The sequence below is a fragment of the Aegilops tauschii genome, chromosome 3, assembly GCF_002575655.3.
Source record: "Aegilops tauschii subsp. strangulata cultivar AL8/78 chromosome 3, Aet v6.0, whole genome shotgun sequence".
NCBI classification, from domain to species: Eukaryota; Viridiplantae; Streptophyta; class Magnoliopsida; order Poales; family Poaceae; genus Aegilops; species Aegilops tauschii.
Window position 1 is genome coordinate 373,376,339 of NC_053037.3, and position 13,133 is coordinate 373,389,471.

The 13,133-nt window shown below is 46.4% G+C and overlaps 2 protein-coding genes across 2 annotated transcripts; one reads left to right on the forward strand and one right to left on the reverse strand.

Moving 5' to 3' along the window:
• The first annotated feature begins 1,698 nt into the window (after nucleotides 1–1,698).
• LOC109764920 (uncharacterized) lies at nucleotides 1,699–2,882 on the forward strand. Its single transcript, XM_020323701.4, has one exon. The coding sequence runs from the start codon at nucleotides 2,101–2,103 to the stop codon at nucleotides 2,545–2,547; it is 447 nt and encodes a 148-aa protein (XP_020179290.1). The 5' UTR covers nucleotides 1,699–2,100; the 3' UTR covers nucleotides 2,548–2,882.
• Nucleotides 2,883–5,107: 2,225 nt separating this feature from the next.
• On the reverse strand, nucleotides 5,108–11,702 carry LOC109764915 (phytochrome-associated serine/threonine-protein phosphatase). Its single transcript, XM_020323698.4, has 10 exons — nucleotides 11,324–11,702; nucleotides 10,961–11,107; nucleotides 10,797–10,864; nucleotides 9,294–9,351; nucleotides 8,400–8,510; nucleotides 8,263–8,313; nucleotides 5,857–6,000; nucleotides 5,686–5,781; nucleotides 5,488–5,559; nucleotides 5,108–5,373 (listed from the first exon to the last, which is right to left on the reverse strand). The coding sequence occupies exons 1-10, from the start codon at nucleotides 11,402–11,404 to the stop codon at nucleotides 5,290–5,292; spliced, it is 912 nt and encodes a 303-aa protein (XP_020179287.1). The 5' UTR covers nucleotides 11,405–11,702; the 3' UTR covers nucleotides 5,108–5,289.
• Nucleotides 11,703–13,133: the final 1,431 nt, after the last annotated feature.

Genomic DNA, 13,133 nt, shown 5'->3' on the forward strand with positions numbered 1-13,133 from the left:
TGCAGGGAAGATATATATATATATATATATATATATATATATATATATATATATATATATATTCGAATACCATGTCCACGGTAATGGACGTTCAGACTTGTATCCTGATCTTATACAACTAGAAATGAATACTTGATATGTGATGGATATGTTGGCTCCGAGATTGCTTTCTCGCAGGGAGTCGAGGAAGGATCTCTGGGCATTAATTCTACAACATGCTTGTTAATTATAAACTGCTATTCTTTACTCTTCTATATGCTGCAAGATGCTTGGAGCTGCTTGAAGATGCTAGTCTTCAATAGGCTAGGCCTTCCACTCTATTCTGGCATTCTGCAGTTCAGTCCACAGATACAGCCCTTCCATTTGATACCAATGCATACTTAGTATAGATCTGATGCTTGCGAGTACTTTGGATGAGTACTCATGGTTGCTTTGCTACCCCTTTTCCTCCTTCCTTCTTTCCGGTTGATGCAACCAGATGGTGGATCCCAGGAGCCAGATGCCACCCTGTCGCCTACTACTACATGGAGACCGCCGACGACCAGGAGTAGTTAGGAGGTCCCAGGCAGGAGGCCTTGCCTCTTCGATCGTTGATGTTTGTGCTAGCCTTCTTAAGACACCCTTGTTTAACTTATGTCTATACTCAGATATTGTTGCTTCCGCTGACTCTTGTGTATCGAGCTATGTATTCGAGCCCTCGAGGCCCCTGGCTTGTAATATGAAGCTTGTATGACTTTCATTTGTGTTTAGAGTTGTGTTGTGATATCTTCCCGTGAGTCCCTGATCTTGATCGTACATGTTTGCGTGTATGATTAGTGTACGATTGAATCGGGGGCGTCACATGGGGGTGGGAAGCTTCGGTGCCCCGCCGGCGAGACGGTGGTGGCGGCGACGTGGGAGGTGGCGGCGTTGGGGGGAGGTGTGTCGGCACCGGCTGCTGACAGAGGCACCGGAAATGGTGGGCGGCGGCGGCGACGTGGCGAAGACGGCGAGGGTTTGCTATTGATCTTGGGGTGGCAGAGGATGGCCAATGTGTTACCGACTAGCGGGTCAGGAGGAGTAGGCGGGCATTGCATGCGTCCAAATGAGGCTCAAAATTGAGCTAGGAATGGATCGGCGAGCAGACAAAAAGCGGACGCGCGTCCGCTTGGATCGGTGCGTTGGGTTGCTCTAAAAGATTGCTGGTAGTTTTCATCGTGAAGTCGTAATCATTGTGATGCCGTGAAATTAGATTTTTCGTGTCGTGCAGTACTTTGGCCATTCATTCATTGCCAATGCTGCCGCCGCTGAAACAGTGAGAGCAGGGCTTTGATGTGGTTGCAGCTGAGGAGAAGCAAAAGGTAGGGCCCTGACCCTGAGCTTAAGGTACTCCATGACAATGACAGTGACCGAATAAAAAGCGAGCGCCGGCCACCACCAGTCCAGCAACGTCGACAGAGACGCCGGTGGCTGCGCGAACAGCCTCGTGCCGGGCACCGGGGGCCACACCCTACTCCCGTCTCGTGCCCTGCCCGGCGCCCACCGTGCGGCTACGTCCAGTCCCACAGCACAGTCCCACAATAATCGATCATTAATGTGTACACCTGGACGGATTAGAGCGTTTTGACCAAGTTTCTTAGTGTCAGTTTTGCTGGATCAAGAAAGGAGATCTTCCGAGTGTGATGCCTCGCCAACAGCTGTCCTATCCCACTTAACCATCTTTCGGTTCGCAAATCCAAATAGAAAAGACCCAGACCCCAAGCCACACTTTAATCTTTTTTTAAGCTAAGCCACACTTTAATCAATCTCTTAGGATTATAAGATCCTAATCGATGAAATGACTCCAGGTCGGCTCAGTGGCTACCCTAGCTTAGCTTCCTTTTGATTTGTTTTATCTCCTACCAGTAACCAACAGCGATGGCGAAAAGAGGGAGGAAACCACACGAGACGCTTTCGTGAGCACCGCAATTTAAATCCGAGGGAGCGGACAAAGTTTCTTGAGAGAGAGCTCCTCCCTCCCACGACGCGCCCGTGCCCCCGACCACCACCCCACGCGTCCCGTTCGAATCTCTCACACGAAACCCACGAGCCAGGGACAAGAAACCATCGACGAGAACGGGAATGGACGCCGCCGCTGCCGAGAAGGAGACGGACGCCGGCGGGCCACGCAAGAAGCCGGCCGCCGGCGCCGGGAAGCGGTGGGACGGCGAGGGCGCCGCGCGGGGCCGCGACGACTCGCCGGCGGCGCCCCGCGAGGACGCCGGGAAGGACGGGGCGCTGGCGGAGTGCGCCGTCTCGTGCTGCGTCTTCTGCGCGTGCCTGCCCGTGGCCGTGCTCTGCTGCGTGGCGCGCGCGCCCGTCCGCGCCGCGCGCCGGTGCTGGCGGCTGAGGCGGCGGCGGCGCCCGGCGCGGCGCCTCGCGCCCGGAGGGTCCTCGTCCTTCTCCGACGCCGAGCTCGGGGACCTCCGGCAGGGGCGGGTGCGGACAATGGCGGAGGAGGACAACGGCCGGGCCGGATCGCCGGCGTCTCCGCGGCAACCGCCCCCGCGGGAGGATCGGAGGAGATAGGTAGCGAGTTTGTTAGTTAGGCTGATTGGTTTTTCTCCAGTTTTGCTGTGATCTGCCAAGTAGGATGATGAGCCGTTTCGATCTGTGCGGCCTCTCTCTCTCTCTCTTTTCGCTTTCTTTCATTCTCTCATTCTCGCCGTCGGTTAGTGGTTAGCTCACGCCGATGATCAGCCAGAAATTTCGGCAAAGAAGCAAGGTTGCTGCCCAGTGCACATTCGGCACCACATTGCCTTGTCCAGATTTTTCAATCTACTGTAGATTGTAGTCTAGATGATTTGGGATGATTTATTGGTTTGAGATGGTTGCGCCAAAAATAAAGCGAGTGCATTACTGTACTCTTACCTCTCCCATCACTGTCTGCCCTAAAAACACTGGTAGTGGTATGGTATCACGGGCTTTATCTCATGGAAAGCCGGTGAAAACTGCGAGTGGGCACGAACTGCTGCTACCAGCACTGCTGAGGAAAAATGACCCGTTGCAGTTCGTCAGTTAAGAGTCAAACATGCGATCCATTATTAAACAACGTCTTAATTCTCTCTTTCAATGAGAGGCCACTGCAATTACTACCAGTATTAAACAACCAAGGGGGTGTCTGACACGGCGAGCAGTTAACAAATTAACTTTGTACTGCCATCCCCACCTGGACGATCAGGAGGTCAGTGTTAAAGAAACCAGCAGCCTGCCGAAAGGTGCCCCCTCCGAATCCAATCCTAGTTTTGGAGCATCAGAGAATCGACAGCCCTACTTAGCAAACTCGGCCCTCTAAACGACACTCCCGGTTAGTGTCGGGGTGTGTCCGTTTGAGACTTGCTACACGGACGACACTTCACTGACGATACACGCACGACGCTGCATATCCCACCATCCATGCAAAAGACCAAACTGCAGAAAGCTGTTAGATTAGCCATCGTGCAAGCATCGTCCCAGCAAACGTCGTGTGTGAAGTAATTTCGGTCCGTTTTGCCATACTGTTCACTTTATCCTTATATTCCGGTCATTTGTATGTGATTGGTGAAGATAAAGTGAAAAAAAAAGGTATGGAGTGGTCCACCTCTTACGTGGCGGATTTACTGGGTCATCTACGATCCCTCGTATCCTCCCTGCATTTGACATTTGATCTTAATACGAGAATTTACTGGGTCGTCTGCGATCCCTCGTATCCTCCCTGCATTTGATCTTAATACGAGGATTTGCTGACAGTTTGGATGTATAGTGATGATATAAAAAGTCCGATTGGGCCCTTTTTTTTCTTCGCTCTGTTGTCCGGTCACTGACATGGCAATGTTTGAGGAGGCTGGCTGGCTGGCTGGCTGGCTGTAGATGCTCTTGCCTAACTACCTAGAAAAAACTTTGGAGCATGGCGTACCACGAGTTGTCTTGATACGCGGGCACGCCGCGACATGGCATGCATTGTGCAAGCAGCGCACTCTTTATTTACTACGCACCCCTTTTTCATTCCTAGATAGAAACACTCTTTATTTACTCGAGCGGGACGAGACGAGCATCATCACTTAATCAGCGCCTCGCCCCGGTCCAGTCCAGGTCACGCGGTGTCCGACAATGAGTCGATGATCCGAGGCCGCGAGCAGTCCCGTCCAGACGCGCGAACGAGTGAGTGGAGAGAGACTCCGCCGGGCAGCGAACCGAGGGTAATTAATTGCGCAAGGCGGACACGCAGGTGCCGTCGCTGTCGACTCGGGCTTGCCGGGTGGCGGTGACGCGGCCGGGGTGCCGACCCCGCGACAGCAAAGCTAGCTCGGCGCGTCCGAGTGCGCGTGCAAGCTGCGCCCGAGATTCTATGGATATCGGTTGGGTGGGCATATACCTTCACCCGCCCACCACGGTTGCAGCAAAGAGGAGACGCGTCACCATCTTGGTACGATGCCACGGGGTGACCTGTGACCGTGACCCCGGTGCGCGCGCCGTCGGTGGCAAATCTCTTCCGTGTCATGGCCACGCCGGCCGGTGGGCGGTGGCGGAACCAAGCCCTGCGTACATTGGAACGTACATTATCTTCCAGGTGGATCGAGACTAATGGCCTAACCACGCCAATGACCGTCCCTGATTGCAGTGTCACTCGATAAAAAAGGACGGAACGCCTGCGAATAAAGAGTGGTCATCATCCACATGTTCAACAGAACATATACCTCTTCTCATCTTCAAAAAAGAACATATACCTGCCTTTCTAAGTGCAAGAAAGAGTGGTCCATCGTACAGATGCCCGACACAACATGTGCCTGTATTTCTTCTTTTCACAAGTAAAGAAATACCTTAACTCGTGTACACATCTTCAAGACATGTGTTCCACAACAGGAATCTTATCTTGGCGGGAAAAGCTGTAAACAAACTCCCAACCCGAATGTGTATGTTGAGAAATGCATCAAGTAGTATGTCAAGACCCATACATATATGATAAATTATACTCCCTCCGTCCGGAAATACTTGTCATTGAAGTGGATGTATCTAGATGTATTTTTGTTCTAGATACATTCATTTTCATCCATTTTGATGACAAGTATTTCCGGACGGAGGGAGTAGGAAACAAAACTTGACACTGTCATAGAAGGAATACAGGAGCAATGATGCTCCCAGCGATCTATTGTACATGTGGTTAAAAAGAACAGCCAGAAATAAAACGCATCAGATTGGACTATCATCTGAACCCTACAACAATAACCACCTCCGGTCCATCTTTAACCCTTACACATTAAAACAGCGACTTCTAAAATTGTACAACTCAAGTCAGAGAAAATACGGGACAGCAGTCCTTGGGCCACGCATCTGGTTGTTCTCCTCTGTCTCTGTGAAGAACTTGACATCGCGGTCCTGACAAGAACAAGTGCACACTAATTAGTAAAGACCTAATAAAAATTTATTTGAAATGATTATGAACACTTAGAAAGTAGTACTGTGTATGAATTATTCCATGCACAAACATACCATGTTCTCATCGAAGCTCAGTATAGAAGCAACATTCCCACATCTGTAGCAATAATTAGGTGCAGACCACACCTGCAAATACAAAATGTGCAAGGCAATGAGCATCATTAACATGGCTTTATTGATCAAATATGTAACTTACAAGAAAAGATGCTACGATTATCAGGACTGATTAGTAAAGTGTGAACAGGAACTCACGGTTACAAGACCCTTGTCCTGAAACATGTACTTTAAGCCTTCCTGGACCAGCTGGTGAGCCCGGCAAACTAGATCAAGATTGTTCACATGGTTGAACTGCATAGAATAAATCAACAACACTGTTAAGAGATGATGAAAAGGTGATCCTCAATGAAAAGATTCCATGCGCACCTCTGTTGTCACTCGTGATCCAAAAAGCCAACCTGCTCCACGCGGACTAACAGCCCATGTCTCTATCTCTTCAGGGTCACTCCACATAAGATCACAGAAAGGACCTTCATGGGGAATTTCACAATTCCGATCAATTGTCCGTATCTGTTGACAAGAATGATATTTAGTCAGATTATTGCTTCCATTGTATTGGCTAGCAACACCACAAATCTTACATGAGACAGCAGTAAACAAACAAATAAAAACAAATCAACCATAGAATCATGCATCCTTCAGATTATGAGCCTAACTCTGAAAATGCTATGGGCCAACTAATGTCCAAATTAATAATCGCGAGATAGAGGTATAACAGAACCCAACTTTAAGAAAAGAAAAGAAGGTAGTAAAAAACTTACTGAAAAGACGGGGTATGATAAATGTCCAACACTCGGAGGATGTTAATTGTTTACTAGTCTTTCAAAACTTTTCAAGAATATCCCGTGTTCTGAACATTGTTTTTAAGGCGTTGTGCTCGCCTTAGTTAGTTGATGATGAGTAAGGCATCAGGGCTCCCTGATGGCAAGGTGTTGTGCTCGCCTTAGTTAGTTGATGAGTAAGGCGTCCGCCTTGGGCTTTAGGGCATCTGAATCGTCCGCCTTGGCCCAAATCAGACGCTCTGGTTTGTCAGGCACGGGAAACAGAGATTCCAGTGGGAAAAACTGGCCCGCGCGGGAAATATTGGCTCACGCGCGAACAGTTACGAGGAGGGGGAAGAGAGAGAGAATCTAACCAATCGTGCAAATCCCTAGTCTCGAGGCGAGAGGTCTCTCTCCTGTTTCCTCTGGCGGCAGCTTCCTCCTCAGATCTGCGGCAGCTTCCTCCTCTCCGGCCAAAGCTCCTCCCCCTCCTCCTCTGGCGCAACCCTCTTCCACCAGATCAGCACCACAGCAAGGTATGGCTCCAGCCTCCTGCCCTCTCTTGTCTCTCCTCCCCCTTCCCCTCGCTCTGCTCTTTCTTCCATCCAGCACCAAAGCTTGACTGCTCTGTTATGTGTTAGTCACAGCTCCTCTGCTGTTAGATGCTGCTTTTTCTCTGCCCCACCACCGTTATCCTAGAAGCCCGACCAAGATTTTCTTTTTAGAAGCCTACTAGTCAAGTCTTAACTACTAGGCTTCTAAAAAAAATTTGGTTAGGCTTCTAGAATAAGCTGGGTAGGGGGCAGCTTATTCCAGCTTATTCTATAAGCCACCAAAAGGAACTGGCCCTTACTCCAGTGTACATTGTGTGGCAAGATAATCCATGCTGGAGTGAGAAGGCTGAAACAGCACCTTTCTGGGGGTTCCAATGATGCGTATAAGTGTCCCGAGGCATCCGTGGAGATTAGGATAGAGATGCGCAATTCCTTAAACATTGTAAAGTTTAAAGCTATCGAGTATACTGATGAGGAGGATGAAGCTGAAGTTCAAATGCGCCATTCTGTCATGTACACAAGATGATTTGAGGCCTATGCTTTGCTAATAGCTTATTATGTTAATGCTAGTTGTCAAATCTTCTAATTGGCTGCCATCTATTATATATGTATGTACAGTTTATTATGTTAATGCTAGTTGTTAAATCTCCTAATTGGCTGCCATATACTCCCTCCGTCCCATAATGCAAGACGTTTTTTGACACTTTAGCGCTTAAGCGGTGGGGCGCCCCGCCTCACCTTACCGCCTTAAAAACAATGGTTCTAAAAGTAGCTGCATAGGCTTTCGGCAGGACCCTCCTGTCTTATTACCCATCTAACGGACATTTAAGCACCAGACAGTGATCTGCCCCTGGCTAGCACCTACAGCCTATTTGGTAACCTCTGGGAAGGGGAGTTCACACGAGGGACTTCGTTGAGGGAGTAGGTGTGGGAAATAGAATTTTACTCCCATTCCCTTGTTTGGCATATAATGGGAATTAGTTTGGGATGAAGGTCTGCCCACGAATTAACAGGGTCCCCCATGGAAAGAAATTGATGGGAATTGGCACCCTCTACTCCCATTCCCCTTCCCACTTAAACTCCCATTCCCTCCAAACAATCAGTGGACTTTTATTTTTCTTACCCCTCAACTCCCATTCCCCATCTATAATTCCCACGAAACAAACACGCTGCTAGTGGCACGGTGAACAACTGAGATTATCTGCTGATCAAAATAAAGATATATCCAAAGCTAACATCATGAAATTTGTGAGTTGGAATCAGGTCATAATATAAACCAGTAGTATGTCCACATGAATTAGGAAACCTAATTATTCTGTATATAAACCGGGTGCAATATGTTTCTGCATTCATTCAGCTTAACAAAATCACTAAACAGAATCACTCAAACAAAGTTCCAGAAGTAACATCTTGGCTGAATGATGCTAAGAAAAAAGTAAGAAAGAAGTTCAACTAACCTGGTCAACAGTACGCACATCAGGAGACAGACCACCGTGAACACAAAGGACCTGAATTTTCACAATATTATTTCAGTACCATAGAGCACACAGTACAAACTCCATAATCTAGAAATTGTCTACTAAGAGGAGCTTACCGTGCCATTAATGATTGCTGAAAGAGTAAGGTAATCAAAAACATCAGTGCAGTACCGCCATGCATTGGCATTCCCATACTTCCTCTGGCACTCATCATAGAAACCATATACCTACAGATCAGTAACATTGTATTATTTTGTCTGCGTGATTAAGTTCTGAATCAGTGTATTGACCTGTTTGTGGTACCGTACAATTCAAGCTGCAATTATACATACAGGTACCAAACAGTCCTAACATGTCATGTGAGTGAAATAGACTGTTAACTAGCCAAACAAAACCATTAGGATGAAGATGTAGGTTTCTTGTCATATGACGAAATTTTGAACCATACGACTTAATATCCACAGGTAAGTGTTGTGTATGCTTGAATTTGTGCATCCACTGAAATGAAGAAAATGAACCATCAATACCTGGATTGTTTAAACTTTAACGAAGGTATTTCATTCGTCCAGAATCAATAAACATACTGCTTTTTAGTGCATGGTGCATCAAAGAGATTTTAGTGTGAAAGCTACAAATGTCTGGTGCATGCAGGAGCAAATTAAGTATACAATGCAACTTAACTAACTGCAAGATCTTATGGCAACAGGAGAGTGCACAAAACAAACATCATAAGCGAACACAGAAAAGCATATACTCAAGTGGATAACAGATACTCCTTCAATTGCTGTACATTGATTTTTTTCTTCAACACTCCAAACTTTCCATCTTTGACCAAGTTTATAGAAAAATATATCTACAATACTAAATTAGTATCACTAGATCCATCATTAAATATATTTTCATACTTTGTTTATTTGGTATTGTAGATAGAGAAGTTTGAATGCCATGAAAATAAGTGCACCTTATAAAATGGAACCGAGGTAGTATAATCGTTCCATAGCAGGACATACCTGTGTCAGCTGCCTACTTTCGTGGTTCCCGCGCAGAAGGGTTATGTGGGCAGGATACCTAGTAGTAGAAAATATATTGACGAGTTAGCCATGTATGATGACACTTCGGGAAAAATGTAAACAAGAGCAACCAACACTAACATTGACTAGGTGTGTCATTGTTTCACTAATTAAGGGTGACATAGTCCAGCGCACAAAATTGTGAGAGACGATCTTTATTTTCAAACTTCCAGTTCAAGCAAGGCTGTCAAAAAATGGTTGGGCTCGACTAGAGCTCTGCTTGAGAGCTGAACAAGATGAGCTCAAGCCCAATACCAAGCTCATGAGCCCGACAAGCTCCAGCTAGAACAGTTAGCTAAAGCTTAGCTAGATTAAATGATAATTTATAAATGAGAGATTTTTTAGCTAAGATTACTGGATATATGTTGCCCCATTTTCATTGATGTAAGACTTTGAGCAGTCCATTCACGTAAGAAAACCCACCACTCAAAACCCACCACCATTGATGTAACCCTCCATACAAAGCCCATATAGGCCCGACTTCAGAATACCTAGTCAGCTCTTCCAACCGCTCCCACTCCCGTGCTCTTCCTTCATTCCCTCCCGCCGCCAGAGAACTGCAGAACAGGAGATGAGACAACCACACCGCCGTCTGTGCCCTCTTGCTCGTCAGTTGTTTCTATCACCATCTTCCCCTGTGACCGAATCATCTTCCTCCCTGGCAGACGCAATCCACATCCTTCTGGGGCTTCTTTCTCGTCGTCGCCCACCTTCCCATCCTCCTCCCCGTCTGGATCTCCTTCCCCGCCAGCAGCAACCATCCCCATCTCCCTCCCCACAGTATCACGTCCGGATCTGTCAAGTATACCAGGCTGTATCCCCTTTCTTTTAAATCAAAAAGAAAGGGATACTCAGGGATACACATATCCCCGCATCGCGTATGTACGCACGGGGACACAGCTGATGCTGCCGTATCGGTGCTTTCGAGATGGATAGTCATCCCAGTCTTAGCTCAATTCCTGTTCTTTGTACGATTGTATAAGAACCATTAAAAATTAAGCACTTTAAATTTCATGAGAAATGCTAAGCTAAATCAATCCCATCGACCCCATAGGTTACTCAAGGTATTGTCCAGCAATATAAGGGGAAAGGAAGTTAAAAAGAGACAGCAGGATTTGACATACAATCAAACTGCAATCAAGCATTATCATTCAACAGCTTAATTCCATATAAGGAACGCTTACATTCCGGTTACGAATGTACCACTACCATGTACTCCCTCTGTAAACTAATATAAGGCTTTTTAGATCACTACTTTAGTGATCTAAAAGGTCTTATATTAGTTTAGAGAGGGGGTATTATAAATACGGTGATATGATAATTGAGTTTATACTCACAAAACAGTGAAGAAGCTGCAGGCGCAGATAGGCGCTATAAAGTTTAAAGCTTTGGAACAAACAAAAGGACGACTCATTATCTGCGAAGAGAAAACTAACCAAATACCTTGCTTTTAGTAGCAAAAGGATGGTGAAAACCTCGAGACTGTTGAAGCCGCGGTCGACAAAATCACCCTACGAGTCAATCATATCTCAATTCAGCAACACAAGAACATCAGAGGCTATCTAAACCAACCACGGAAAACAGTAGAAGGGCTGGGGAAGCCAGACCATGAAAATATAGTTGGTCTCAGGCACATGTCCTCCGGTGGCAAAGAGCTTCATAAGGTCATGGAACTGCCCATGGATGTCGCCGCACACTGTGACCGGGCTGTTGACTGGCTGCACGTTGGACTCCTCGATGAGAATCTCCTTAACCTGGGTGATCAGGGAAATACACATCGGTTACACACTAGGCATACAGACACACCGCGAATACATACACGGTTCACTCAAGTCTCTCGGCGAGCAGCAAAAGCAACTAATTTTGCACATCTACCTGCTACTGCTGGTACGAACCCTAACACGGCCACGCCGCGCCGCGCGAACAAAACCCTAGCGGAAGTGATAGATAAATAGGGGGAGGAAGCTCACGTATTCGCAGAGGGTCTGGAGCTCGTGCTCGGCGAGGTGCTGCCCCTCCTTGACCTTGGAGATCCACAGATCCAAATCCATCGGGTGCGGCGGCGGCGGCGGCGGCGAACCGGCGGCAGGGGAATCAGGGCGGAGGCGCTGATTGGGGGGGAGGTCGATCCCCTCTTGATTCCTGGTGCGGATATTAGTTTCGCCTCCTCGATCGCGGCTGGGGGGGGCGAGGCGAGAGAGGAGGGGAGAGGAAAAATAAGGGTGCGATTTGCGCCGGGGTCTGGGCTGCCTCGCAGGTCACAGCCTCGCAAGCACGAGACAGACGAGACGGCGTCTGCAATTGGACGTGCGGCTCAGATTGGTTGGTGCAGCCGCTGCGGCCAGGCATGCGCGTGTGTCTGTGTATTTGGAGTTCATAATTTTGGTTGGGTTTTTTCTCCGTGACATCCGATATATAAATTTTATTAGTACAAAACAAAGACAGGCAAGCAAGGACTACACAATAAAATTCTACTAATAGAAAACGCCGACTATTGAGAGTTTGTTGCACGAAACACCAACGTTGATGTAATCCGTTGCAGGTAGCTCTAATCTATCGTTCGCTTCGTTGACATGACTCCTAACAGATGGGTGCCATTTTGTAAATGCACAGGAGAGATACTGAGTTGCTTGACAGATTTGGAAGATGTTTAGGGCTCATTTGATTCAAATAACTTTGTATAAATTTTGGAGGAATATAATCTTCAGCACCCGCAAAAAAAACTATAGGAATTTTTCCTGTTTTGGTTTGTTTGATTCATAGGATTGAATCATATAAGATTTTTTTTCTAATGATTTCTTTTCTTACTATTTTCCATAAGATTTCTAGCATACACCCAAACACCTTCAAGGAATCATTTGTTTTTTCTAGATGCAATCAAACAACCCAAAATCATGTGTGATCGAGACGAGGCATGACATTTTATTCATAGGGCTCCTTTGATTCAAAGGAATTCTATAGATTTTTTGAGGATCATAATTCTTAGGAATTTTTCTTATGTTGGTCCCTTGATTCATAACATTGGATTTCATAGAAATTTTTTCTATAAAATCTTTTGTATTACATAAAAAATCTAACATCCTATCCAACCTCCTTTTGTAATTTCTTTGTTTATCCAGTGACATCAAACACTCCTTGCTAATCCTTCCTTAGATTTAAGTGGATATATTACTTCAATCTTATACTTTTTCTATTCTTGTATTTTCAGAATCCTGTGAATCAAAGAAGCCCTTGTGTTTTTTCTATTTTCGCGCTTTTAGAATCCTATGTATCAAAGAGGCTCTGGGTTTCTTCTAGCTAGCTCATTCAAAAATCATGTCATGAATATATTTTTACCACGTGTGAAGCCGGAGCAACCAATCAAGAATCATGTCAACCGAACCAAACTATGGATTAGAGCTAGCTATAATGAGTTCCACCAATAGATCATGTTTTGTGCAGCAGACCCGTATAGTGAGCGTTCTACACAAAATCAACCCTAACAAATAGTGGTCTCTGCAATCCCCTCTGTGCTACATACTCACACATCCACAAGCATGCACATGGCATGTGAATATTGGCTAAGCCACAACATCATTTCGATCCATGACCTCTTGTGGGTGTTTAGTGTTCTCCTAAAATCCTGTAACTTCTAGAAGGGTTGGAAAAAATACAATGAGTGCACGAGGTTGTTTGGATCAAAGTCCTCATCAACCTGCCAATATATTGCTGTTGACTAAGATTTAGGTGGTTGTTTGGATGGGCTTCAACTTTTCACAGTGCCATCCCACCTCACCTATT

Excerpts from the sequence above, each read along its gene's own strand:
- LOC109764915 (XM_020323698.4), bottom strand. The coding sequence starts at position 11,404 with ATGGATTTGGATCTGTGGATCTCCAAGGTCAAGGAGGGGCAGCACCTC. Across the intron at positions 8,314-8,399 it reads CAGCAATCATTAATGGCACG|GTCCTTTGTGTTCACGGTGG; the intron begins GTAAGCTCCTCT and ends GTGAAAATTCAG. Across the intron at positions 5,782-5,856 it reads GATCACGAGTGACAACAGAG|TTCAACCATGTGAACAATCT; the intron begins GTGCGCATGGAA and ends TATTCTATGCAG.
- LOC109764920 (XM_020323701.4), top strand. The coding sequence starts at position 2,101 with ATGGACGCCGCCGCTGCCGAGAAGGAGACGGACGCCGGCGGGCCACGC.